We start from the raw sequence: 25698 nt of genomic DNA, 5'->3' as shown, positions 1-25698 counted from the left end.
CAGGCGAATAGAGTATTCGATAGCCCGAGACAGTCATTCCTTATCAAAGCCCGCCAGCAACCCCTGGAATTTCATAGTGGCCATGTATGTGGATTCACCAGCCACCTAGCTGAGCTCGCCCGAGCAGCCTGTTGATTTCGGGAGGCTCTCGTCTCGAGTGGGGGGAAACAGCCCATTGAATACCTCCCTCTCCACTCGAGGACTCTTAAAAGCGCCTGAATATGCTTCGTTGACACGCCGTGTCACATTCTCTAAAGCTTACCCAGCCGATGGGAAGAGCGCAAATAGCCTGACAGACGTCGCAGCACGCAGGAATTAGCCTACTCCGAGTCAGGTCCAATTACTGTCAGATACTGAACTTCTCCTTTTTTCTAATTCAGTCCGTCTGACTGATTCGGAAAAGATGGAGGCGGGACGTATTGTTGGCTCTAATCCGACGATCTGTCTTCTTGTCATTGGAAATATTTCGAGAGTACGAGCGAATCTATATCTGGGGAAGGTCCGTTTGAATGAATACGGTAACCATCCTGTGAATTGTCGAGAATTTCATCATCTCCAAGTAATTCCCAGGCATGCGACAGTAGAACCGAGCTACGTTGGGACCTTGAATCTTCCTTATGGTGGATGGGAACGGAGCTCTCTGCCCCGGGGACGGTCGAAGCATAACGAGATCCTCACGATCATGTTTCGTGTGCAACCTCATTGCTGTGAGTCCTTCTGGAATAGGAGAATCTGATCCCGAACATATCTGGGAGAAACGTAAGGTCTTAGTCTCTGAAAATCAGAGACGACCGTGCTCTACCACAAGAGAAACCGAACGGTAATGGTGTCCCGTGCTTCGAGGATGGCGTATCACGCACTACCTAATTAGACAATACATGGAGTTTTTTTACTATATCCTTCAATGGCTACAGATGGCTCCGCGAAGCGCTGAGCTTCGACGCCTTATGGCGCGTGCTTATTAGTTGGATAGCTGGCAGCATGAATATCCGAGCTCGCTGAGCTGCCCTTCAAATTTGCCAGTGTCGAGCTCTCCGTGCGCGGGGCACTTGTTAGCGAATGGACGTTCTTGCTGCTCCAACCGCTCGATGTTTCCAACATTGTGCGGTTACTCTGAGGAGCCGCTTCTCGATTTTGCCCGCGACAGAGGCTTACGAATCTTCAAAATTGTGATACCTGATATAATTAGGCACCGGAGTTGAGATTCCACGCTTGGGAAATCATGTCCCCGAGAGCGTCTCGTGTGGGCTGTCATCACGACGGTCCTCGATGCAGCAAACTCCGCCCAGCGGAATCACGTCGGTATAGGGTATTCTGTTCCGAAAAGGCTGGCGAGTCGGGAATACTCGGTCAATGGTTTCATGGAGCTGCACTCATCGAGATACTCGCTGGGGAGACTCGACCTCACAGGAGCTTCCCCAGACGTTGAAGTCTGGTCTACTCATGAGGAGACGAACGTCTAGGGAAACACGTTCCCAGTCCCGCGCATCCGTCGGCACCACGCTGCTACGGATTCGAGCCGATTCCGCGCTACAGACGGGGACTCTCGATATACATCTCCATCCTCCGTCTCCAGGCAGACCAGAATATCAATGTTGATGACTGATGACTGTCTATGGAGGTTCACTTCTGCTTCATCTCCGGGCTTGATTCTCCCTCACAAAAGGGATCAACCGGGCGGACTCCCCGAAGTGAACAGACGGACTACCGACCTCGTTCCTCTCGATAATATGCCTGGAGAGAGATCCTCGAGGGAAATCGGGTGGGCGCCAAGCATCGTCATCATCACCCTTTTCGACCTTCCGGAAATTCTTCCTCGAACCCCGAATTCACGACAATATCTTCAGAGGAGTCAGTGAATATTAGCTGAGATTCTTCGTCCATATCGATTGCTTTCAAGAATCGCAGTCAATCACGGATCAGGCCGAACTTGACTTGGATCCCTGAGAAGAGGGCTGATTGAGCAGAGTCATCCGAAGAGCGGGACTCGAGGCTTCGGCTTTCAATCTGGATGAGCGGTAAATCCGATCAAGCGGAGCGTCGGTTTAGGGGACTTTTGCACCATCGTCATAGAATTCTGATAGCCCAGTGAGACCCCCTCCCTCGCCGAACGCTGCTGTTTCCCGGCCGAACGATCCTTTTTCGAGCTTGGAATTCCCCCGCCTCGGAGTTTTAAAGATGGACTCTGTATCGAGCGCGAAAATGAAGTCTGAACCGGGTCCATTGGGGATCGAATCTCCGACGAAAGTTGCGCTCTTGGTATCCCTCCGGGACCGAACCTGTGATTGGAGGTGGTATGGGACGGGGAGTCGGAGTGCGTGTATGTCCGACTCGGAAATCCCGAGCTCCCTGTTTTTGCCATGTTCCAGAGTTACTCTCGCCCAGAAGCTCTCTTGAATGGATCGTCCCCGACGCCGCATCTTCGAATTTCCTTTCTTTCTCGGTGAAACGGCCTCTTCTTATTCGTGGCATCAGTCTCGGGTCCATTCGATTCCTTGTCTTCCGCACATGTTCCGTCAAGTGGGCTCCTTCGACCAAATAATCGTACAATGAAGCTTTTATAGAAATCATCGACTTTCAGAGTTTTCTAGCAGGCTCCGGATTCCATCGGGGGGAATCGCCCGCAGAAAAAACAACGCTGCGAGAAATTCGACGTTTTGTGGAGTACATGCATATAAGGAAGTTCGGGGAACAGAACGGCGCGCGCGCCATTGTGGCTGACTTATATGCAAAGGCGATTTCAAGGCTACGCTCTTTCAGACTACGGAGACCAGACTCGCCCAATCAATGGGGGAGAAGCGTGGTCTCTTGGATATGATTTCAAGCTCCACATCGCAGCTCGATGTGCGTGGTAGATAAATGTATGAACAGATCTGGGCTTCCTCTTCACCATTGGAGAATCGGGGCTGCCTCTTGTGGGTTGCACCCACTCTGTTACCCTCTGCTGCGGGGAAAGGGCGCGGTACTTTCCTCTCAGGGGGAGCCCTCCGGTTCGGCTTTCTGGCAGTCCTGCCGGGACGGAGTCGGAAGTTCGTCGACTTGCTCGCTCCTCTGATTATTTCCCCATTTTCTGGCAGTGAGGGAGAGAGCCGTAGTGAGAGTGCGTCGCATCGGAGAAGTCTGTCCTATCACCGTATTCTTGTCTTTGTTAGCATGTATGCTGACAAGGGTGGACGAGACTGTCATTGCTAATGTTCGCGAACGACTCTCCTGGAATCCGATCTTCCACAATGAGTTCCCCCGCGCAGACCCTTGACATGTCGGGAGGTACCGAAAACTCATCATTCGTTCTCGTCGACGCTGACAATTCGACGACTAGCCATCCGAAACTTACCTATTATCGGTACGAAATCGACATCAGTGTGCTGCTCATATTGGGTTATCTTTCGGTGTTCATTGTTGGCCTCGTGGGAAATTCATGTGTTATTTGGGTGGTGATTCGCGCGCCTCGAATGCGCACGGTGACGAATTATCTGATCGTGAACCTCGCCTGCATCGATATCATTGTTCTTCTTGTCTGTGTTCCATCAAACCTGCTCAACAGCCTCATACACCGTGAGTATACGTGTATTCCCGTCCACGAACAGTCCCGAAATAGGGCCGCGACAGAAGGACTCTAAGTTCCGCTGAAGAGCTACATGTCATGGATAGAATCGAGGGAAAAATACGTGCAGTGTTCCTAGATGGCTCCGGAGGGCCTTGATGGAGGATCTCTCAGAATACCCTAATGGTTTCGATAATAATACTTACACGCGGATACGTCAAGTACGGTGAAGAGCTGCAGTCGATAGGAGCGAATTATGTTCTGCGAGATGCAGGAAAATGAGATGTTCTCCCGAGTTCAGCTCACGCCCCGAATGTGATAAAATCATAAGATAACATGATAAAGTTGACAAACATCCTAAGACAGTATTGAATAGCATTGACAGAGGAACGCAAGAAGGTAATTTCCGATACTCTCGGGAGAAGCCGTACTCAGGCTCAGTCTTGCTGATAAGAGCCCATCAATAGTGCATTATTTGATGAGGAATGATAACAGAAGAAGATATGTGAGCATCCGACGATCGAGACCTCGATTGGAATGAAGGGATTGGGGCTCCTTAGCAACTCAGCCCTTCGACTCTCTTCGAGAAGTTCGGATGAGATCTCCACTTTGGATAACTCTTGAGGGAACGGAACTGGGCAACGGGAGCGCCACGGCGCTGACCCGCGAGCAATGGGAGCAACGGCCGAGCCGTGCTGGGGCTCGGAAATGAAAAGGATTCGGCCTCCCCGACTCGCGGACCGCTGGTAACCTACGAGAATTGTTGAAGATCACGACTTCGTAGATCCGTGGGAGTCTCCCCTTCACACGTATGGCCATGTCCCAGGAAGAATACGCGCAAGGGGGTATATTTGATCCGAACGTGATTCTTGTCCTGGATTGAGATTCCCTCCGGAGGACTTGAACATCCAACGCCAAGCATGAGCGATGCTCGAATTGAGGAATTTATCGGGATACAGCGAAGCTCGGTCTCTATCAGCCTGAACGAGTTTTTCCTGCAGCGACAAGACCCGCATAGGTCACAATTCTCTCCGGACGAGGAGCTGGACTGCGTTGCGATCAAGGCGGTGGAGGGACTCATTGATATGTGACTTCTGCGATTCTGAAAACGCGTCTCATTCCGAACGAACATGATCACAGGGCGTGGCGGAGAGAAGTTCTACTCTTCCCGACTATTTGGGGACCAAGTTCCGCACCGGAAGCAATTAGCGAGGAGAATGAGTGGAAAAAGTCCCTATTTGCGGGGGCAATCATGCGATACTTTTCGCCTGTAACATTGACAACTCTATGCACACAGGCGAAAGTTGTGTCGTATCGCGACGGATTGCCGATTGTCGGTCGGTCGGTCGGTCGGTCGGTTGGCGCACTCCTCCTCAGCGACAAAAAAAAAGAATGCTTGAGTTTGGCTCGAGCCTATGGGGGTGAAGCGGAAGAAAAGAATGTTTGCGTGGCTCTGCTCCGTCCGATTGTCGGCCTTCCTTCGATGTTCCGTCTCACAAACTCAACGGAAGATCAGGAGTAATGTTGGAATCTCTCCTGGAATTCTGCCCTCAGAATGATATACTTTTTCCAAATGCGTAACCGTCGAGCGAGAGCTACAAGCATCGGAGTGTAGAGTTCAGACACAATCGTGGGAGCGATGAGCTCATAGGAAAATCGAGAAATGAATGTGAATAGTTCCATTGAATTCCCAGTCCTGAGGAGTCCCGCGCCGTGTTTCTAAAGGAGAGTCGGCACACGTTATTTATCAAATACACGACCTCTAGAGGGAGAAGGGCGGTTCAGGGCTTCCCGATTTGTAGTGGAGCATGTATACTAGCTCCTCTTTAAGCTTACGAGCTGCCGTGATTAACCCCGATCGGAAGCTCACGTATCACAGAAAGAGGGATTCGGGCGGTCGATGGACGACGGAGAGAATCTGTATCCTCTGAAGCTAGCGAGAACTGGTCCGTGACTCGTGGCATGATATAGGGGAAGATCATTCCCATTTCTGCTACCGGTCAGAGGAAAATCCATGATAGCCTGCGATCGCGAAAGTCCCTTGCAACAAAGATCGAGGAGGTGTCCCGAGCGGATAGCGAGATCGGATGGTGATACCATATACCAGCATGCGGAAACTTGTCGCCTCTGGGAACCCCTTGTGGATATCGGGTGGAACTCCTCTATGCGATCCTTGCCGCAAGGCGAGCGATTCGAGTCAGACTCCCGGAGGTCCACGAGAATCTCAGAGGTGTCGGGGGAGCCTTCCGGGCCATGAGGGCAGCCTCGGACGGGAGTTTTGAAAGTCCATGAATCTAGGGCTATGTGATCCAGGCGAAATCTGCAGGCCAGGAGGGGTGGTGGATTCATTCCCAGACAAGGGTGAGCACCCATCTCTTTTCATTTCCGAATCGCTGCGCGGAAATCGGTGCGTGCCTTTTCGGATGTGTGGAGACGTGGAGGGCGGATTCTGATTCCTTGAAAAATAGTCCATTCCTGCCCTTAGGAATGGATTGTTTTTGACGAACCGTTCGGATGATGCAAACTTTCTGAGACACAGCTCCGATTTGGAGCTGTAATGCGAATTTCTCACCTCAAGGTCCAGAGACGAGAGTTCCAGAGTGATTCGCCAGACGAAAATAAATATCAGTCTGATTTTGTACATCATTGTGGAAGCTAGGAACGGACTCCCCGTTGCGCTCACCCCAATCGAGACACAGATCGGAGTTTAGGACTCAAATCGAGAAGTGTCCTTTAACGGAAGACAGAGCAGTAATTTCTCAATCCGTCCTCTGGACTGGCATCCATGAAGATGAGGGAGTAGGTAGAATAGTCGCTACGAACCTCGACGAATATTGTGTAGGAATATTGTGCCTTATGAATCCGCTGCGGGAGAAGCATATTCGAATCTGGTCCAGAATTTCTCGAGGCAGCTCCCGGGAAGAACCTCCCGGCAGCGTCTGAGTTGTGTGATTTCGCGGCCTCCGCTTCGGAAGCCGTCGGCTTTTGAGATATATCAAGGGAGACTCGTCGTCGTCTGTTGGCTCTCGTCGTCGGGAGTCAGCGCTAGCTGCTTTGGCAGGAGTTCTTCCCCGGTTAAGCCAACGAGCTCCGAGTTCCGGAGCGGAGTTCATACAGTCTCCGGCAGAAGAAGGATTCCCCGCGGGGAATCAGCCAGCGGCGTTCATGTGATTTCGCCATTCTGACAGGTGTGCGGAACTTTACTCCGGGGAAAGGCTCCTCCCCTCTTCCACGTCTCAATGAGTTTCCCGAAAATCACAGATTCGAAACTGGGATTGTGACCGTTAGGGAAAAAAATGAGTGATCCACCGAACGCATACCTTAAAAGGATGTCGAATTCATGTGGGAGATCCGGTGAATCTCAGGTTTATTCCGTGTGAGAAAAAACGGAATCACGCACTGTCGTTCTCGAAGTCTCACCCTCCATTCATTCGGTCGAGGCCTGGCGACAAATTGTACGAAACGGAATCGGTGACCCAACGACTAAATGTCCAAAACTCTGGAGAGCCATGTCGGCTACGGGTCGCTACTCGAAGGCTTTGTCTTATAACACGCGAACCTCTAATGTCGCCACGGCTGAACACTGAGAGTCTTCGTCCGCCCTCGCGGTCCCGAGAAGCGGAACAGGGGATTCCGAGAATCCGCTCGCGACCCATCGGGAAGGACTGCGCAACACGATTCTATTCGTGGAACATTTCTCAGAGGGAGCGTAAGTGGAATCTCCTCGTCACCCGACGTGCGCTCCCGCGGACGAAGATTCTGCGTCTTGACTTGCGAAGTCTGCGGATTAGCGTGCGGATTTCTTCCCCCGCTGAACAACAACTCCGTCTCAGCCGATTAATCGCGTCAGTCTCAGATGTTTTCGACGGCGACGCGGGAATAAGCTGTCGCTCCAATCTGACGCTCTAATGAATACGCGACACGCTTAATATGTACGTCTGCCGTGCCCTCCCGACGGTAGCTTCGGGATCACGAGGCCCCAGATGGAGGTTGAGGGCGACCGGGATTCCTGGCTTCTTCGGGTTCCATTGGAAGCATCCCCGTTTCCGTCAGTGCACACACAGCCTCGTTGCACGAGAATGGCGCGAAGGGGCGTCGGAGGCTAGACGAGACTGAGGCGCTGCCAATAGAAAATCAGAGGAAATATGGCATCGTTTGCCGTCAACTTTCCCTCTGCTAGCGCTTTGATTCAATCCTTGCGTGGGACCGTGCAGCTGATGGCATCATCAAGACCTGGAAGCTGGAGAATTTCACAAGTTCCCGCACTCCATTCGGCGGCGAGGATTCTAACGCGAGGCGGAGCTCGGATAATGATTCGTCTGTGGACAGTGCCTCCTTCGATTTGATTCAAGAGATGCAAATTCGCGGGAGCACTCAGGTTCCAAGCGCCCAACCAGCGATAGGACGGATGTCTGTAGCGCTTATTTGCCTGCGGAAAAATCGGCGGCCGAGGGACGGCATCAGAGATGGCAGCAGGCCCGCGCAAGCACACGGCAGGGGCAGATGCAAGGACGCTCCTGAAGGATTCAGATTGAGCCTTCCACACCGGAGACGTTCTGCGGTCTCGGCTAATTGTTGCTCGAGAACTTCTTTGTTTGGATCTCCTCTTTTCTCCGGGATCTGATTAATTCTCCGGAGGGTGCCGCTGATCCATTAACTGACATACTCCGCGTCACTGGAATCTCCAGGAAGAATACACCCAGATGATTGAGACCTAGAAAGAATTTGCGAAGCTTTACGGCAGGAAGATCATCAGTATGATTATTTGTGTTACTCCTTCTGGGTTAGAAAAGCGTGATCAGTTCGCTCTGTAACGAGTCGAAGTCGGAGGGACTAAGAGAGAATCTACCGCCGCCTTGATCCTCGACGGAATGTCGCGTTTTCGAATCAGGATTATCGAGCTGGCGCTGCTTCGAGCTGCAGAATCTAGAGCGGAAGACATCCGAAATTTCCCAAGAGATGTTCACCGCCAGAAGGAGTGAATACATTCAATAAGGCTCGCAGTGGTTCCCTCTGCTCAGGATCCAAGATCGAGTCGGCGCTTTCTCCTCCCCAAGTGGGAAATTTCCGGTCTTCCGGGTCGTCTTGGCTGGGGGCTGGATACAGAGACCCTCGATGATCTCGTCTAATTTTGAAGCTCGGAACGAATTGAGCTCGGGGCTTTGCCCGAGCATCGCACCTTCGCTCTGCTCTCACGGTCCCACACGGAGAGCGACCTCAGTAAGCGCGGGAATGGGAGAATCACTTCCTGCTCGGAGAATTTCCTGAAATCCGCGAACTGAAACTGAAATCGGATCGGCGAAATCGGAATATGCTCCCGAATCGGAAATTTTCGGATTGGTGGCGCTCCTGGGGAGATGCTGTGGTGCCTGCCCCGCTAAAAGCGAGCATCCAGTGATTTTCCCATCGTCTCTTGAGGGGAAGACAGAACACAGTGGCGCATCAAGATCGTAGTCGGGCTCGTCGACACTATCGCTCTCAAATATAAAATATTGCTAGCGGTTGCACGGTTCTGGCGTTTACTGAGCAAAAGTAAGAGCCACGGGCGGGATCTGGGCGAGAGCACGAGCTAACTGCCATGCCATCCAGTGAGAGTACACGACAAGGCCTGGGTTGGTCGAAACCTAAGCGACGGCCTTCGTCATACCATGGGGGCCCGGGAATGATGAGAGAGGGGACCGTCGCTGAGGTATTTCCGACGGAGCACTTCCAAGGGAGACACTTTTGAGATTTTCCTGAGCTCGTATAACACTCCATATTTATTGATGACAGTCATCTGTAGGAGGGGGGAAGTTGAGGGGCCTGACGCCCTGAGAGGACTTTGGCGAGACGCCAGCGAAAACTGAATTGAACAGTATTATTCTTCGCCCGAGGAACAACATAAAGGAACCGGGAGCGCGTAACAGTTTCACGTCTGATGAAAATATCACAGAATTCTGGGTACCTGAGGAACTTGTGAGCCAGTGCAAGGTCTCTAGAATTAAGCTGATCAGAAATAGGCTCAATCACAAAAGCCGACGGGTCTACTCCGCATTTCGCTGCCACGCGCCTGATAAACCTTCGCTGAAAGGCCTCCAGGCTGGAGCCGTGAGCCGTCGGTACTGCATGGCTCGATCATCATGAACTGTGAGCAGGGCTTGAGCCAACGCTGCGCGTTGCATCCATTAAGTGAGCTGCGGAGGGGATGGGGGGCCACCGACCGGGGCCCGCCAAAGATTGACAAATTCTTCTACTATGCAATCTCGTAGGTTGATTGTGAAACTCCCGGTGCGGGTCGGAAATCATGATTCACGGATGGCGGTGAGGTTCCACAGACATGGGTCATGGACGCACATCCATCGGAGAGCCGACTGGATATCGTTCCTCAGGCGTCAGATTCTGAGCGCTGTTCTCAAACGAACGAGAGTCTTAAGGGAACCGGTTGTCGATCAGTGCGACGCATCTCCTCGACGCACGACGTCCAGCTGCGAGATCGCCATCAGGCCCACATCCCGTCCGTCTCCATCTGTTACGCCCTCCCCTGACGTGAATCTCGACGGACTCGTTTGAAGTCTGCGAAAACACCTGATGCAGTCTCGAGAGAGTTCTGAGTATGATCTGCAACTTGGGAGCGGAACTTCGCCTCCGACGCTGATGGAACTCGCAAACGACGCGATATAAGCCGTCCAGTCCAGACATCCCCACACCGCCAGGCGGGAGTAAGATGAGTAGAGAGAATAATTCCGATCTTCGATTCGAATGTATCCTCCGGAAGAGTGCTCTCTTCTCGAGTTTCTTAGAGCAGAACGTGCTTGCCCCCGGTCAATGAGAATTGGCCTGCTCTTGTCTGAATAGTCGGAATATCCACGATGAGTGATATTCCCGTCGGCCGTCCCATCCATTCGTGCCTAGAGGGCTTCGTTCCTGACCTCGGCAAACGGAAGCACCCAAAGAGAGCGAGTTTGACGGATTCGATCTCATCCAAGTCCCCCGTGGCCGTTCTCTCCCGTGAGGTTGAGCTGCATATCTTTCCTTTCATTGTCTGCCCCCGTCGATGTTCCGTCTTCATTCCATCTTTTCGAGCTTGCACTGTCCCGAGGAATCTGACTCGCCGAACTTTTGAAGGATCCGAAAAACTTCGATGCTTGGGTCGCGATTCGCAATCAGCTTATCTTTATTTATATTGCTGTCGGCTGTCGGGACGATCCGAGGCGGACATTCTGCGAGCTGCAATCCTTCTCGGTAGGATCGAAGTCCCCATGTGAATTCAGAAGCGGCGGATGGACTGGCTCGGCGCCAGAATGCAGAATGAGTAGGAAACCCTTGGCACGTCATTTTCCAGATTAGCATTGAGAATGATCATCAAAGCAAAAATCGTTTTGTACTCGCGGATTTCTAGATCAGTGCCGCGAGTCTTGACAATCGACCAGCAGATTGGAAGAAGGCCTAAACTGTCTGAAGTCTGAGAGATGGCTCCCCGGCCATGGAGTCTCTTCCTAAATCTTCCAAGTCCCACCCCTTGTGAATGAACGGGAGGACACTCCGACTCCATGAACGAGGAACATACCATTAGTCATCGTCACGGGTGCTCGATTTGAGTGTCAAACGTCTTCGAACAATGTATCCAGACTGCGAGTCTGTTTTCATCGAGCCACAGATTCCTCTACTTCTGAGAGAAACGGCCGAGACTGATCAGCCGGGGATCTCGAGGACCCATGACATTTCGAGAAGTGTTCATGGGGACGTTGGTTTCACTCAGTCAGACGGAATGTGCTCCTTAATTGACGGATTAGGGGAATCGGGTTCGATCTCCACCGAGGAGCTTCGTGCTCTACGGCCACCTCCCGTCACCGACAAGCGCCACTAGGGACTGGGAAAGGCAGCTCGTCCTCAGGGAGACTCCTTCCCGTCAGCGGAACAGAAGTTGCGGTGCTTTTCCGAGGAATAAAGTATCGATGTTCATCTTAGATTTCTCCACCTGTCGGATCCCCTCTCGATTCCCCGACTCCGGCTCTCGATCCCCCCCAAACTAAATAAGAGCCGGATCGGGCTTCGGGAATGTAGGACTGGCTTGAATCGGTGCCAAAGCGGCAAGCTCTGAAGGCTTCCCACGGTGGATACCCCTCCACTCTCACTTCAATGGGGGTTCAACGATTGAGTAGGCCATCGTGCTTCTAGCCTTTGTTCTAGCTGATTCAAGTCGGAGCTCCCGTCAATCAACCGATATTCGTAACTCCAGGCCCAGGAGGCTCATCGCAGTCGCCCTCAGTTAGATAATTGATCAATGCTGCGTCATGATTAGGGAGGAAAATGAAACTTCAACAGAACCGAATGCAGAGAACGAGCACGGCTTTCCATTCAGATACCTGGATCAAGAATCGAACCGGCTTGATCACGCGAATGATTTCGCTTTTCAACTTCGGGAAGCGGAATAGCGGAGACTGTTCCGTATCTGAGCCCCTCTTGTTCGGAGGGCGTCATTCCGGTTCGAGACGTTCATTCGAGAAAATCAATTTCCATCGAGCACGGCAGTCTTATAGGCTACGACTCGCTCCTCACGGGAACCCCACAAGAGTATCGATCGGACGAGACTGTAGCGTCAGGGTCACGGAGAGTCGATGGAAACGCACTCTGCTTAACGACTACGAAACTCTCCGAGTATTCCGCTAACTCGGAGCATTCTAAACGCAATCCGTGGTATCGGAATAGTCACCAGGCCCTCGATCGAATAAGCACCGCTCATGCTGGCCCTGCAGCCCGGAGTGCGGAGGGGAATGTTTTTATGTCTTGGGAATTCTCCGGGAATTCCTGTTCCTCCATATGCTGTAGGAGGAAGCACAGCCACTAGCCGAGGAGTGTCCGAGACTCGTTTTGCACGCAATTGTCGAGTTTTCCAGCCCCCAAGTACTGCCGCAGGGACTGGACCCCGTTTCCTCGCCTGCAATCGCTCGGACGCGCATAAACTCCAGCGACAGGGGAATTATGGCTAACTAAGTGAACCGGAGGCCTTTTTTGCCGACTAGGGGAGCCCGGCTTGTCGAGGTCGCGATTAGAGGATCAGGAAGCATCTTTCGTGCCAGATGACATCCGTCCACCAGACTGTCCACCGGATCGCTTCAGGCCGTTACTCCCTTCGTTGTGCACCACTGCGCAGGCTTGTACATATCCGCAATTCTTTTGCAAGTGTCGCATGAGCCGTCTCGATATTAGAGCCGATATCATGCTTGAGTGCAACTTAGCCATTTGGCATGTCTTCCCGGGTCGCCCTCTCTCACTATCGGGGGTCCTTTGGAGCGAATGGTGGTCCGGCGTACCGTGTGGGGCAGAGATTCGCTGCGGAGATATTCATTAGCGTCGGACTCGCCAATCTCGAGACTTCGATAACTCCTTGTGCATAGATCTTATCATTGCTTCCTCCATGGAAGTTTCTATTGTTTCATTGAGACGTTGATAGTTTGACATTATTTCACACGAGACGCTCACGGCCGGAGGGGTGATTGGTGAAGTCTTGCTCTCATCCCGGGATGAGTCGGCATCGTTCAGCTATCCTCAATGGGCATCGGGGAAGGTAATAATCTGGACATGGTCTCGCGGACTGAGACCCTTGCCGTGACGATTCGACTAACCACCGATTTTCTTTGGAATTCTGTGAGCGGAATCCTGAACACCTTATGAATTTAGATCGATAATCAAAGGCATTCCGAGGAAATCTAATCTGGAGCGTGGAACTCGCCAATGATGACTCTGTCTGTGAAAGCTCGAGACACCCGCAAATCAGTTGCTCATATCAGCCTCCCTCCCGGGCACGGGCCGTGAATGCTGATCGTCGAATTCGGAATCTATCCATCGATGGCTTTATCGTCTCTTCAGGCGCAATCCGAGCGGGCCGACAGTTTCGAGCGATCGAGTGTGTGCGGAAACAAACGCAGGAACTACCCAAGAACACTCAACGCACATCAAATTGGAAAACGTTCGTGATGAATGGCCTAGCTAAATCACACTGCGATTTCCTCCCCCGCCGGCGTAAATGGACGCAGCGCTCGTCCGTGAAGCACCATCTACCCTCCTCTCTCTCTTCCGAAACACATCTTTCACCCGTACTGAATATTCTCGAACTCGAAATCCTTTTCAGAGTTCCCGTCCAAGCTCCTGAATATAATTCCAGCAGTCCTGGACGGAGTCTTCGTCAGAGTCGATAGCCCCTCGCTTCTATTTGAAGTCTGAATGAATGAAGGCTGCTCCCTAGTGGGTTCTGGCTGCTTAGCATACGACACTAGGTATGTCATCCGGAGAACCCTTGCGGAGCCGGGGATGAAGATGTTGCTGTGTTCGGAATGTGTAAGGAATTTTATTGCAGCAAGCCACAAACTCTTCGGAGAGGAGGTGGTATGAGGCCGGCCTCCGGACTATCTCCGAGCGATGCCAGGGTCTGCTGTGCATATCCGATGTCGCTTAACCGATACTGTGAGCCCGAGGGAGACGGATCCTCCTCTGTGGACTGCTTGCACACTTGCGGCATAAGTCCGAGTTGAGCATTCGGCGAGTTAGTGCGCCGCGGAGTTTACAATCGGAGTTCACACGGTGAGGTCCGAAATACGAGGCTGGGAGGCTTCCGATTAGTAGACCGAAGAAGCTCCCCGAAAAACAGCCCCTTCGAAATTCCGGATGCTTTTGGATCACTGATGAGCCCACCGTGTTTCAACCGATGACAATGAATAGAATACTCGAGCTCGGGCTCGCTCAAACCTCTTACCAAAGGTGTCCAAGCCTAGCCGTCAGTTCGAGTTCACACGACGAACTTTCTCTCTTATCTCCCGCCTGACGAGCGGAGCTTTTGGAAGCTGGAAGGGTCTGTGATTAATATTCCATCAGGTCCGGTGACTCAGGCAGACGAAAGCTTTGTCGGTATTGATAAGCTCTCACCCACACTGTAAATGAAACAAAAGTTTCTAATCCCCCTCGAACAACGCGGTCTTCCCAGACTTCTCCTCCCCTCCCGAGTTTTCTCAGACTCTCATGTGGTCGGGAAAGAATGGAGAGTGGATCTACACGCGAGAAGCAATCGAATCCTTGCAGGCGATCTGCTGCTTTCGATACTTCTATCACGGAGGAATCCCCGACTTTTCAGCGAAGCCTGCTTGGTTCAGCGAAAGGCTGCATTTTCGCTTCTGATGACGCTCAATCAGTGGACTCTTTGGAGGATTCCTGGGGTTGGAAATAGATATCGTGGACCTGGGAGGGACCCCTCCGATTCCGCAGCGCTCACGGACCTCCAACTTGATGCCGCCCCATACCAACTCCATGCTTCCGTCTCGACTTTCTATCCATCCGCAGAAAAATTATCATTGTTATATCACTGATACTGTCCGGGGCATCGCCCCCTGCCTCACTCCTTCCCGGGAGTCCTATCGTGTCTTACGCTATCGTTTGTTTTATCCTCGGAAATTGGAGCGAGAGATTATCAGGAAGATCGAGAGGAGGATGCTCCCGCTGGATCTGGAGCGTCTGATCTCATTGCCGTGTCGCGGGCGGACATCGGCTCCGTCACCGGAATCCCCCGTGATAATCGCAAGTTTCTCGAATTTCAGCCTGGCTCCTCGGGACCGAGCTCTGCAAGCTCACGTCGTTCCTTCAAGCTGTCACCGTCTCGGCTTCGATACAGACTCTGGTGGTCATATCCGTGGATCGGTGAGACAATTTAGACGATTTGTATTTCCCTGTCAATAGCTGACCTATTTTGAGTCGGACTCTCCCGGAGAGAGGAAAACGGTAGTGACCGGCAGAAAAAGCGAGTCATGTCCATGCTTCATTACTCGAGGCTCCATCACTAGAGATGTGAGTTATTTGCGGCAAAACATCGCTGGGATCGCGGCGTCTCGCGGTAGAAAATCGTGAATACCGCGAGGAACCCCGAAATCGCAGAGAAGAGCAATACCCCATCATTGGGCAGCGAAAGTGGATCCTGACAACGGATTCCGCCCCGAAATCGTGGCGAGTCCTCATGCGGTCGTCTCTCCGAGCTCGTGGCCTAGCTCAAGCAGTCCCAGGGTCTAAGCGAACCTTGTCGGGGATCGGATCACGGTCGATTCTCGGAGCCCAATTTACCGATCAGGGAGAAGTTTCTCCAGGGCTGTTCGAAGAAAATCCGGCGAAACAAGGACCAGGTGTTCAAACGACGCGAAAATCGCTGGGAATCGTGGTCCCCGTGAAGTTTCGCGGCCACCGCGAGAAGTTCACGTTCCTGCTCATAAGAGACCCATGGAATAAGCCCCCGCGCTTCCCATTCCAAAAGTGGTCTGTAGTGGTCTCTACCCGCGTTTAGAGAAAAGTTCAGGATATCGTCCGAGGTCGCGTCCCTGTTGGAGATGAACTCCGCAGATTGAGAGACTTGGAAGTCCAAAAGTTCCCATCGGCAAAAGCCCATCGGCTGCTTGGCATCGTCCACGAGACAACCTAATAGTCGTCCAGAACAAAAGCATTCGCTTGATTAATAAGAGTTTGGGGCTCGAGCCGAAGGAACTCATTGTTCTCACTCGGTGGCGTCGCTCTACAAGAAGCGGTCGGTGGTTCGGAATAATTTCTCTTCGATGCCAACGTCTCCCTACCCAGGATACCCTCCATCGATTGAGGTTCGCTGTTCGAGAGCTGACTGTGAGCTACTAATGGGAATGGAAGTACGGGCTCGACTCCCTAATGGTCTCGACTTTCGTCGAGCTGGAGTGAGATAGGTTTTCTCGATGCCGCTCATCCCTGATAATTGCTGCTTTTCATGCGTTCTCCTGCCATACACGATAGGTCGAACGAGCGATGAAGAGCAAGAGTGCCTACTAATCACCATTCGAGGAAAAAGTCAGCCCTCTCTTGCCGATTTCGTCTCAGACAGACTCTGTGTTCAATGGCGATGGAAGCCCAATCATTTCGGCTTTGCAGATCCGGTTCGTAAACATGTCGAAATCGGCACGATGATAATTTTTCCTGCGACGGGGAATGGTACTACCAGTACCGTCAAAATACATAGCTCATCCGCATCCTTTGCTGTACTCGATCCATCGTTCAATGTCGAAAATGTATACATCGATTGCGATCTCCCGAAAGTAGCGGCGAGTTCCAAGCTCAACGAGGAGCTGATGTTCCGTCGGCATCCTCCGATTGCGATCTTCGCACAGAAACTCGAGCCTGTCTCCGCACCCTAGACAGCAGTCTCGGAAGAAGCGATAGTCTCCGTGTAAGGGGTCATACGAACCATTCCGTCTCAATGAACTAAGCCGACAGTCTGAGCGCTGCCGCGCAGGACCTGGTTCGCCGGCCACCTAGGAGATTTCGGGCGAATGACTTACATCATTCCCGTCATTGTCGGGGACCCAGACGCTTTTACGAGACGAACTCGACGAGCGCTGACGGACATCTTTGAATAATTCAAGGTCTCCAAGCGAGGAACACGAGCAGAGTGCAGAGTCCTATTCCGGGAAGAATATACCGCGGGAGCTCCGATTTCGATAGGGGTCCCTGCCTCTACCGAAGCAGCGCCAACGCCCATTGGGTCTTGATTCCTTACTCTGATGAGGCTGCTAACTGTATGGAATTGTTCTGATCTTACAGCTGCGTCGCTATCTGCAGTAAATCCCTGGTGCTCCAAATCCCGCACTACCGGGTACGCCACATTATCGCAGGTATCTGGACATTTTCCCTCGTGCTGATGAGTCCCATAGCGGTGTACCAAGGGGTCGGCGTAGCATTCGACGGGCAAGTGTTTGAGAACTGCTTGGATAACTATCCTTCTCAGGTGAGGCATTTACAACGCTCATGACCCACATGCCGAATTTCGCTCGGCTCCAACTAGCTGCCTTAGAGAGACCATCCTGGGTGACTGCACTGGAGCTCATCGCGGCCACCTTACGTATTCTAGTTTTGCATAATGCTTGCGTACCTCACAGAATCAAGTCTACCTTCCAGCGGTTCCGCATAGCGTTCACGGTTTTCGCTTTGTTCGTGTGCTGTTTTGCCTTCCCGCTTGTGGTTATAACAGTGAGTTACGCAATGATTTTCGTAACTGTCTGGAAGAGGTCGATTCCGGGCGAAAGTGTGCACAAATCGTCTGACTCCAATCGGACCGTCGTTCAACGATCAAAACTCAAGGTATCCAGCAATCTCTTCTCCTTTTGAGATTAATGAGGAATAATATATTTCGCGACCGAGTTTTGGTGGAGAGTCGAAGGCCTCGATCACTGATTCATAAGTCAAGCATACGATTAGAGATAGCTTCGTCCATCAGGTGGTCAAAATGATGATTTGCGTGGTCTCCACTTTCTTCGTATCCTGGGCTCCTCTGTACAGCGTGCAGGGCTACATCCTCTATTACGGTTATCCAGAGAGCGACGACAAGGTCAGGCAAGGGAGTTGGACAAATTTCACCGCGGGGGGAACATTGAAGAATTAGATCTTTCGATTCAACGGTGGGCTGTGACACGCCTCGACTCTTCTCTCCTTGACAGAGACAAGTTCTTTCTTTCAGACAGCTTCAGACTTTCTTGAACTCTTCATTCCATTAACCCAATGGCTCGGAATGACAAACTCGTGCATCAACCCGGTCTTCTACGCCTACTTCAACCAGAGGTGAGTGATGGCAACCACCGTTGCGGCGATGCATGGGGAACGATGAAATTTAGACAATATCCGCCAGAAATCGCCCGTGACTCGCAACGGTTTGCCCAATAAGATGACGAGAATCGGTAACCGACATCGTTCAGAGTCGAAACCTGCGATCGATCTTTTGTCAAATTCATTGGTCTCCGCTTTTGAAACACTCTTTGCGCTCGGGAGGCCTTTTCCGCCGGTCTGGCCCCGCGGAATCGATAACATTAACTCTCTTTCACCGAAGGTTCCGCCGTGGCTTCTTAGCGATTCTCGCTCGCCGAGGGGACAGTGTGGATATCGCTATGAACAACACCACGAAGGACGGAGGCCCGCGACGTCAGATTGCCGTTAAGCCTCAATTCATTTCACGCTCCAGAGAGGTTTTGCAGAATCCGGCGCAAGAAAGGGACCTGGAAGTACTCGACGATCCTTGCTCGCCCCAGATGCCTGTCTACGACATAATGACCCATGCACAGTGAGCTCGATCGGCGCGTTCAGACTCTGCGCCCAGGATCGATTCTACGTAGCGACGCACCCTCATCGACTTCTCCGTGATCACCTGGAAGGCGTATACATGGGTGACGTTCCAGACAGGAAGCGGACCGCATTTCAGCGTAGGACGATTGTTGCCCGTCACTGGATGCGGAGCAATCATAGCGATTGAGTTCGTTCGAGAGAGTGTATCCATCTGTTGGAGAGTGGAACGGATTTGCTGGCGAGCATACCCAGATGGAGAGATCAATCGAGTAGCGCACAATTGTATGAAGTTGTGAGAGTACATTGAGGAAACTCGAACGCCGAGCCCCGTCTCAAGTTGAGTTTCGAGGCAGGATTCAATGAATATTTGTAAACTCTTCTAGTGGAGAGAAAAAGACGGTACCCAGAAGCATTGGCGCGGCCTATTTTTCTTTCGACGATTGCCGTCACGGATCTTACCCATCATATGTATATCCGCGCATAAGGGTCGCTCCCTCGTAGCTCTGTGTCCCCCTATACAAGCCCGGCAACGAGCTCCGGCCAAGGGTCTCAGCTAAGGAGACCAAAGCCAGAAGAAAACTCGGAATCACGCTCAGAATAGCTCTTGAAGATCTTCTCGGGCTCCGATGCGACCTGAGCTCCGCTTAAGATCGCGTTTTGATGCACGATTCTAACCAGCGACGTGGATTATCGGAGCTGCCCCAAAGCATCGTCCATCCTAAGCGCGGGGCTGTCGAGAATGGATGGATGATTTGAGCTAGTTCTAGCTAATCATCCGATGGATTTTCAGAGATTTCGATTACTCGGATCCAAACGGGTATTGTATCGTAAACCAGATCATCTTCGTCTTCGAGACTCATAAAGATCCACGGCTCTATATCAAATTGAATGGAGGATTCGAGCTCGGTCAGAATTCTCGAGTTTGGTGTGTAATCGTACTGCTTAGTTAGATATTCGCGTTCACATTCGAAGATTGCGCCCAAACGAGTACTCAAGATAGGTGCGACGAGATCATCTACGGCGATACTCGAACAGCATAGGTGGGAGGTTGGGAGGTCTCTGACGGGACGCGGGAGTACTCACATACGGGTAGGGTGTACACTGTCGACTTGATTCCAAGAAATCATGATGAAACTCGTTTCCATTCCCTGGTCTTATTCTCGCTCTCGATGCATAGCAGAAACTCGATCTATCGATTGAGATTCATCTCTCAAGAGACCTGAGATCTATCTTAGGGAAAAATCATGACGGTTTCCCCCCTAAACAGGATCTACAAGCAGTACTCTGGTAATTAGAGGTTGCGACTTGCAATTTTCTCTGTCATTAGCGAAAGACTTGTCTCACTGTTTCTTCCGAGTTGCTTTGGAGACCCCTGGCGCTTTTGCCGAAAGTCACTTCCGCTGGATTCCACCATATATCCACCAGCGTTCGGAGCCAAAATACAGTTTGCAGTATGCAGTCCTCGTTCGCGGCACCAATTTCTGCGATTTCCGTCACCAGCGTGCTCTGGACCGGTTGACTCGAGCCCTCCAGCGGCAGGGTGAGTGCGATGGACAATGCATGGGACTCTCCATGGGAGAGAAGAGGAGAAATTTTCGCCTGACTGTTGACCATCACGTCATGATTCCATGTTCTTTCAACCATTCGAGGGAATGCTAGGACAAATAGGAATATTCAGGAAGACCATCGCCGGCAATCTCAGCGAGATTCTCGGGTGGAAGTAGCCGATACAAACCTTCAAGTTTGCAGACTGTGGCTGGGAAGTGATCGCACACTCCGTCTCACGGACTGCTCAATGAGCAATTGAATTTCGGCGAATAGCAATTCAATTCCGATTCGATTCTGCTTTTTCGAAATGGATTGCCAGTAACCAGATTACGGGACTTCCCGTAGCATCGCGTCGGTTCGGCTCGGAGCGAGAGGGGAAAGTCAACGCATTTGGAGATGGATGTCAACATTTCAGTGATGACTCAAAGAGTTTGTCCTCGGTGGTCGGAGGGAGGCTCTAGAAAGGGCTGCTCATCCCAGAAAAAACATGATCGAGCTCTCCCCGGGGACCCGTAGACAGCAAAACAGTGTACACACAGCAGGATCGCTTCGAGAATTTGATTCCCGTTCCGACTCCGGATAACGGATCCTCCTGCCCCATTTTGCGCATATCGCGGAGATCTCTGCGTAAGGAACCACATGCAATGACCCGTAGCACTTTCAATCTGAGACAGGATAGTCTCCGCACTACAGACGTTCACTCAGACTTCGACTCGGGTTTTGTGAGTATCCGCCACCAGGAGTCGCTCGAACGCCCCTCCTCCGATCTGGAGCTCGATATCACGTTCACTGGGATGCGTCAGCTGAAACGCGAATGCGAGGGGAATCACGCAGCATTAATTTCTCCATGCGCTCTCTCTATTTGTATCGCTCAGAGCCTTCGCGTCGAGGAGAAATCCATGCATCAGACCCAATCAATTCCTGGGCATTCCATTATCCTTGGATTTACCCCATCATACCCGGCAGCTGATTCGCCAAAACCGCGATCAGCTTCCCGTATTCAGAAATTACTCACGCAGACCCGGAGTCTCGCCATCCGCTCCCTTGAGACGTGTCCAACTGACGGCGACGAAACGGTAAGGATGATACAGAAACATCGTGGGACGACTCCCGCATACAAGATGTCGAACGAGGACGCTACCAAGCGAGCTGGCAGCTGGCAAGAGCTGGAAGGAAACAAGGTAGGGCACGAGAAACAACAATGCGCCCGCCTCGAGATCGGCATCATGGCGGGGAGCGGGGAGGAATGCGGTTCCAAATTCAATCCCACCAAATTTTCGGACGAATGGATCGAAAACGCGATGGTGCGCATCAACACGAAGCGACGGTTTTCTAGGAGGATTATTTTGGATGCGTGGTATGAACATAGATCCCGACAAAATCGGGAGAGCGTTCGGCGTTCCGCTATCCCTGGAGGAAAACGATGTCGGAATCAATCTCACAAACTCCGGTTGTCGGCCTCAAAGAGTGCGCAATATGTGATTCGAACCACGTGCGGAAAACGGTTTACGAGGAAACAACCGTTCCTTTGGATTTACCGTCGCAATCAATCGGACCACGATCTTTCTACTCCCAGATTGTGTCATCAATCTTCCTCATGGTCCTGCTATCGGTGCTTGTTTGCATGGTGCTGCTCACTTTCACGGCAACGAATAACCCTCTCGGAGGATCTCAGGAAAATTGAAAAAGGCTGCATTATTCCGGAGAGATTCTTGAGACCGAGAGAGAATAAAGTGTTACCAGCCTCCCAATCTCCGGAGGAATCTTTCTTCTCAATTCTGAGTCGCTCTGTGGTCCCGGAAGAAAGAGGCTGCTTGACTGACAAACTCGACCGGTGTTCTTTCAGCGCCGGTAATTCCTTAGGTATACATGCTACCCGGCAAGGGAATTCCTCTCGGCGAAGATATATTGCTCTAGTCGCCCTGGTTCAACCCATTCATCATAACCCTTACAAGAAATTCACCGCCTACTCCGGTCTTGAACATTTAATGTTTCCGGACCAGACTACTCTCGAGTCTCAGCACATGTTCTTGGACTATCATCAGAAGTGTCTGTAACTCCACAAGGCATCTCGAAAGGCACCCCCCCCCCTGAATGAGCCTGTCTCAGAATTGACAGTTCCGAAGTTCGACTTGAAGACTTTCACCAGTGGCGCCTGGCGTCAGGATATCTGGATCGAGACATGCAACGCGCCGTTTTCTCAGCGCTATCCGAGGAGGTTGATCCTGGTTTGCGTACTGGTTCGTGCAGGAAAAGCGCAGATCTGACTTCGGAGTATAAGCCCGCCCCAAAGCGCCATCAGTCCGCAATCGGGTCCGCGGGGGCCGCGAAAGCTAGCGCCCTTGAGCTCTCTAGCGGAAATTTCGCCGCTGCGACATTCGGTACTCCGGATCCTGGCCGCGCGTTTCTCTCTCGACGAATTGAGAAAGATTCCCACACTCATCGCTTCTCTGAACATACTGATGAAGGAATTAAGCGAGAAGCTCCATCCGAATCGGATCTTATGCGATTCTACGCTCTCAGCCTCTAAGCTGTATGCGGAAGCAGGAAATTCGCCTCCAGGCTTCAGCAAGGGAACGAAGGCTACTCCCGCAGTACGGATGTTTGCTCGTTCCCGGTGAATGCGACATGAGTTAGCTATCGTACATTGCCGCATGAAATCCCATCCGGCTGTCTGCCGGACGGTCGGGCTTTACGTCAGCGGTTGACAGCAGGCTGCGGGCGTTCATAGCGACCAGACCTCATACTTGACACGAAGCAACTTATGATGGCTGGGAAGGCATCAAGGACGATAGGCGGGTCGAGGCACGACAGAACGAAGCAGTCAGGTATCTTTGAGTGTCCTTGGAATTGTTTCAAGGATATCCATAAGTCTAAGGAGACGGGGAACAGTTCAGGTACGCTTCGTTTCGGTGGCCGACCCTCTGTGTCGAGCCGATACTTAGTCTCCCCCTCGAGAAACGCTCACTTGAAGGAACTCTGTTCTGCCGTCGTTTCATTCACGCCATTGTCAACCGCTCAATGGAGTCTAGCGTTTACCGATCGAAGCCTCAGACCCCGCCAAATCAGACTGCCTTATCGACAGATTTTGAGCGTCTCCTCCAAGAAGTCTTGCATCCTCATCGAGAGATAAGCCAGCGTTGTTCACGCATGCGAGTATCCGTGTAAGGTGGCATCCCGATATATTAGGTTGTCGCTCCCGAAGCGCCTCCAAGCGGAAAGGAAGCAGGATGAGCGGCTCCCACTCGTAGGAGATTCCTGAGAATGCCGCTAATGCCTGAAATTTCCCTGTGTACTAGAGCATGATGGAGCTCGTGGAAGCACCTCAAATATACGATGGTAAGAAGAGATGATCAATAGCCTTCCCCCAACAGCCCTTCATATTCCGCGCGAAGGATAGTGGTGGAGCAGCGTCCCCTAATTACCTTTATTGATGCATCAAATCCCTCCTGAATAATGACATGCTAAAAACGTCCGTCGCTATCCGATGGAGGCAGTAAAAGAGGATCAGGCGGACTCGTAATGATCAGGAGCCCCTGTGACTGTGGACCCTACCCAGTAGATTGTTCCGTGAATATGGCAGGCTGATCAAGCGACTCGCCGAAGCGACGGGCTCGCCCTCGAAATCTAGGATCGCAAAATCCGGAGCTGGTTTACTCTGTATTCACCGGAATATGTTCCCTCAGAAAAACAGGCGCATCAGTTGAAAGAACGCTCGTGTGACGGAAGTCTTGTATGAGGTGGCCGAACTCGCACTCACGTACGGAATCGGGGTTTCTGAGAATGAGGAAAGGCATTTCTCGATCGCCCGCAGATACCTGTAGTTTTTCATTTCGACTTCGAAGAGAACCTTCTCCATGCAAACACTGTGAGAATCATTGGAATGTGGGAATGCTATTTTCACGGTTAGCGGGCCGCATTGAGGAGATGACTTTCACGCGAAAACACTCAGAAGGGGCTTCGTGGTGCAATGCTGAAGAGCCTCTGATGTGCTGACCCGCTATTGAATGACGCTCGGCTCGGAGATTACCCGGATTTACACTCATATTCGCTTTCTGTCTCTCTGTGAACGTCTAATAGAGTCTCCATCTCGTCCACTACGCAATTGGAGTCCACATTGAACAAAGAACCTCTCGTGGCCTTTCGACAATGGTATCGGGCCGCATGAGGGCCGTTATTCCCTGCCCGCGCCAATAGTACCCGGGAAGGCGAATAGGTAGTCGGCAGTGGATTCTGTCGACGGCATCATCGCTTCTCGTCGGACGCACGTTCGTCTCATAAGAAAGATTGTGGAGATGAAGTCACTGCCCTTGATATAATGCCGAAGGAATCAAGGAAACTCGCTAGACCTCGAGATGATATGAGCTGTATAAACGTCAGGATGTCTATCACATCGTTTTCGGCCTAGAGATCGGATAAGAGGACCAGAGTGGTCCGCTGAGCTTGATGCTAGATCAAACGAAACGATGAAGTCTTCGACAATCCGTCATTCCGCGATACAGTAGGCGTGTACGCTCCTGAGTCGAGCTCATTCAGCGACTCTCAATTACCAGCGGAGCTGACATGAGACTTCAGGGGAAGTTATGCGTTGCAGAAACCGAGGACAAGCGTCCAGAGGACGTGCGATGGCGGCGCTACGAAGATTTTCCTGTAAGCTTACAGCAACGCTCGGGCAAGCTTGGTGTCCGTCCCGGGAAATGGAATAGTTATAGCGCATATCCTCCGAAATTCTTATGAAGCACAGGGCCTCTCATTCCAACGGTCGCTGAACGCTCAGGCTTTCCGTACGGCAATGTCTCCTCGGAAGTCTTGCCGGTTACTCAAATGGCCACGGCTCACTCAAGTCATATAGGCGATGCATAGGGCGCGTCGTGGGCGCCAGAGCCGTTTATGAAAGCATATACAGTGGCGGTCAAAATAATAGAGCCACCTAAAAACTTCGTCTTCTTTTTTCGGAGGCCCGTAACTTTTCAAAAACTCCGCCGAATCGGACGTTTTTTTTTTGAAATTGAAGAGAATTGGATGAGCTTTCCAATGAACACGTCACTTCTGACATTTGAATGCGTTCTGGGGGACTTACAGCCATCTCAATATCGCTTATTTTCGAAATTTTCTATCTCATTTTAAAACCCTCATAAGTCGGGACGAGGGTATCGCATCGGCTCGGTGTGGTCGGCATCTTGTAGCGCGGGAAAAGAGCTGTCGATTCGTCTATTCACTTTCAAAAATCGGTTCACTTGGAGCTGAGAAAAAGTTCGTCTGCTAGGTGGAAGTAACGGTCAAAATAATAGAGCCACCCCCCCCCATAATAGAGCTGGAAGGCAAAAGGTCGTCTCTTTGATCCGTGCATAACTCCACGGAAACTGGTCCGATCTGAGAAAATAAAAAAGCAATTCCGCGCTACGGAAGACGGGCTTTCCGATGCGCATGCTATTTCCAGTGTATAGGATGACGATTTTAGGGGACTCGCATGAAATCACATCAAAAGTGCCGACGAGGGAGACGCCTGGTGTGAT

The 25698-nt window shown here is 51.7% G+C and overlaps 1 protein-coding gene across 1 annotated transcript; it reads left to right on the top strand.

Moving 5' to 3' along the window:
• The first annotated feature begins 3230 nt into the window (after positions 1–3230).
• Positions 3231–19584, top strand: LOC100908680 (neuropeptide SIFamide receptor). Its single transcript, XM_003740096.1, has 8 exons — positions 3231–3555; positions 15112–15211; positions 17123–17306; positions 17477–17659; positions 17796–17906; positions 18036–18136; positions 18402–18632; positions 19425–19584. Exons 1-8 carry the CDS (start codon positions 3231–3233, stop codon positions 19582–19584), a joined length of 1395 nt encoding a protein of 464 aa, XP_003740144.1.
• The last annotated feature ends 6114 nt before the right edge of the window (positions 19585–25698 follow it).

Source organism: Galendromus occidentalis, unplaced genomic scaffold (genome assembly GCF_000255335.2).
Source record: "Galendromus occidentalis unplaced genomic scaffold, Mocc_1.1 scf7180000076729, whole genome shotgun sequence".
NCBI classification, from domain to species: Eukaryota; Metazoa; Arthropoda; class Arachnida; order Mesostigmata; family Phytoseiidae; genus Galendromus; species Galendromus occidentalis.
This window is presented reverse-complemented; position numbering and strand designations above follow the sequence as displayed.

Excerpts from the sequence above, each read along its gene's own strand:
- LOC100908680 (XM_003740096.1), top strand. The coding sequence starts at position 3,231 with ATGAGTTCCCCCGCGCAGACCCTTGACATGTCGGGAGGTACCGAAAAC. Across the intron at positions 15,212-17,122 it reads GTGGTCATATCCGTGGATCG|CTGCGTCGCTATCTGCAGTA; the intron begins GTGAGACAATTT and ends CTGATCTTACAG. Across the intron at positions 17,907-18,035 it reads ATCCAGAGAGCGACGACAAG|ACAGCTTCAGACTTTCTTGA; the intron begins GTCAGGCAAGGG and ends TCTTTCTTTCAG.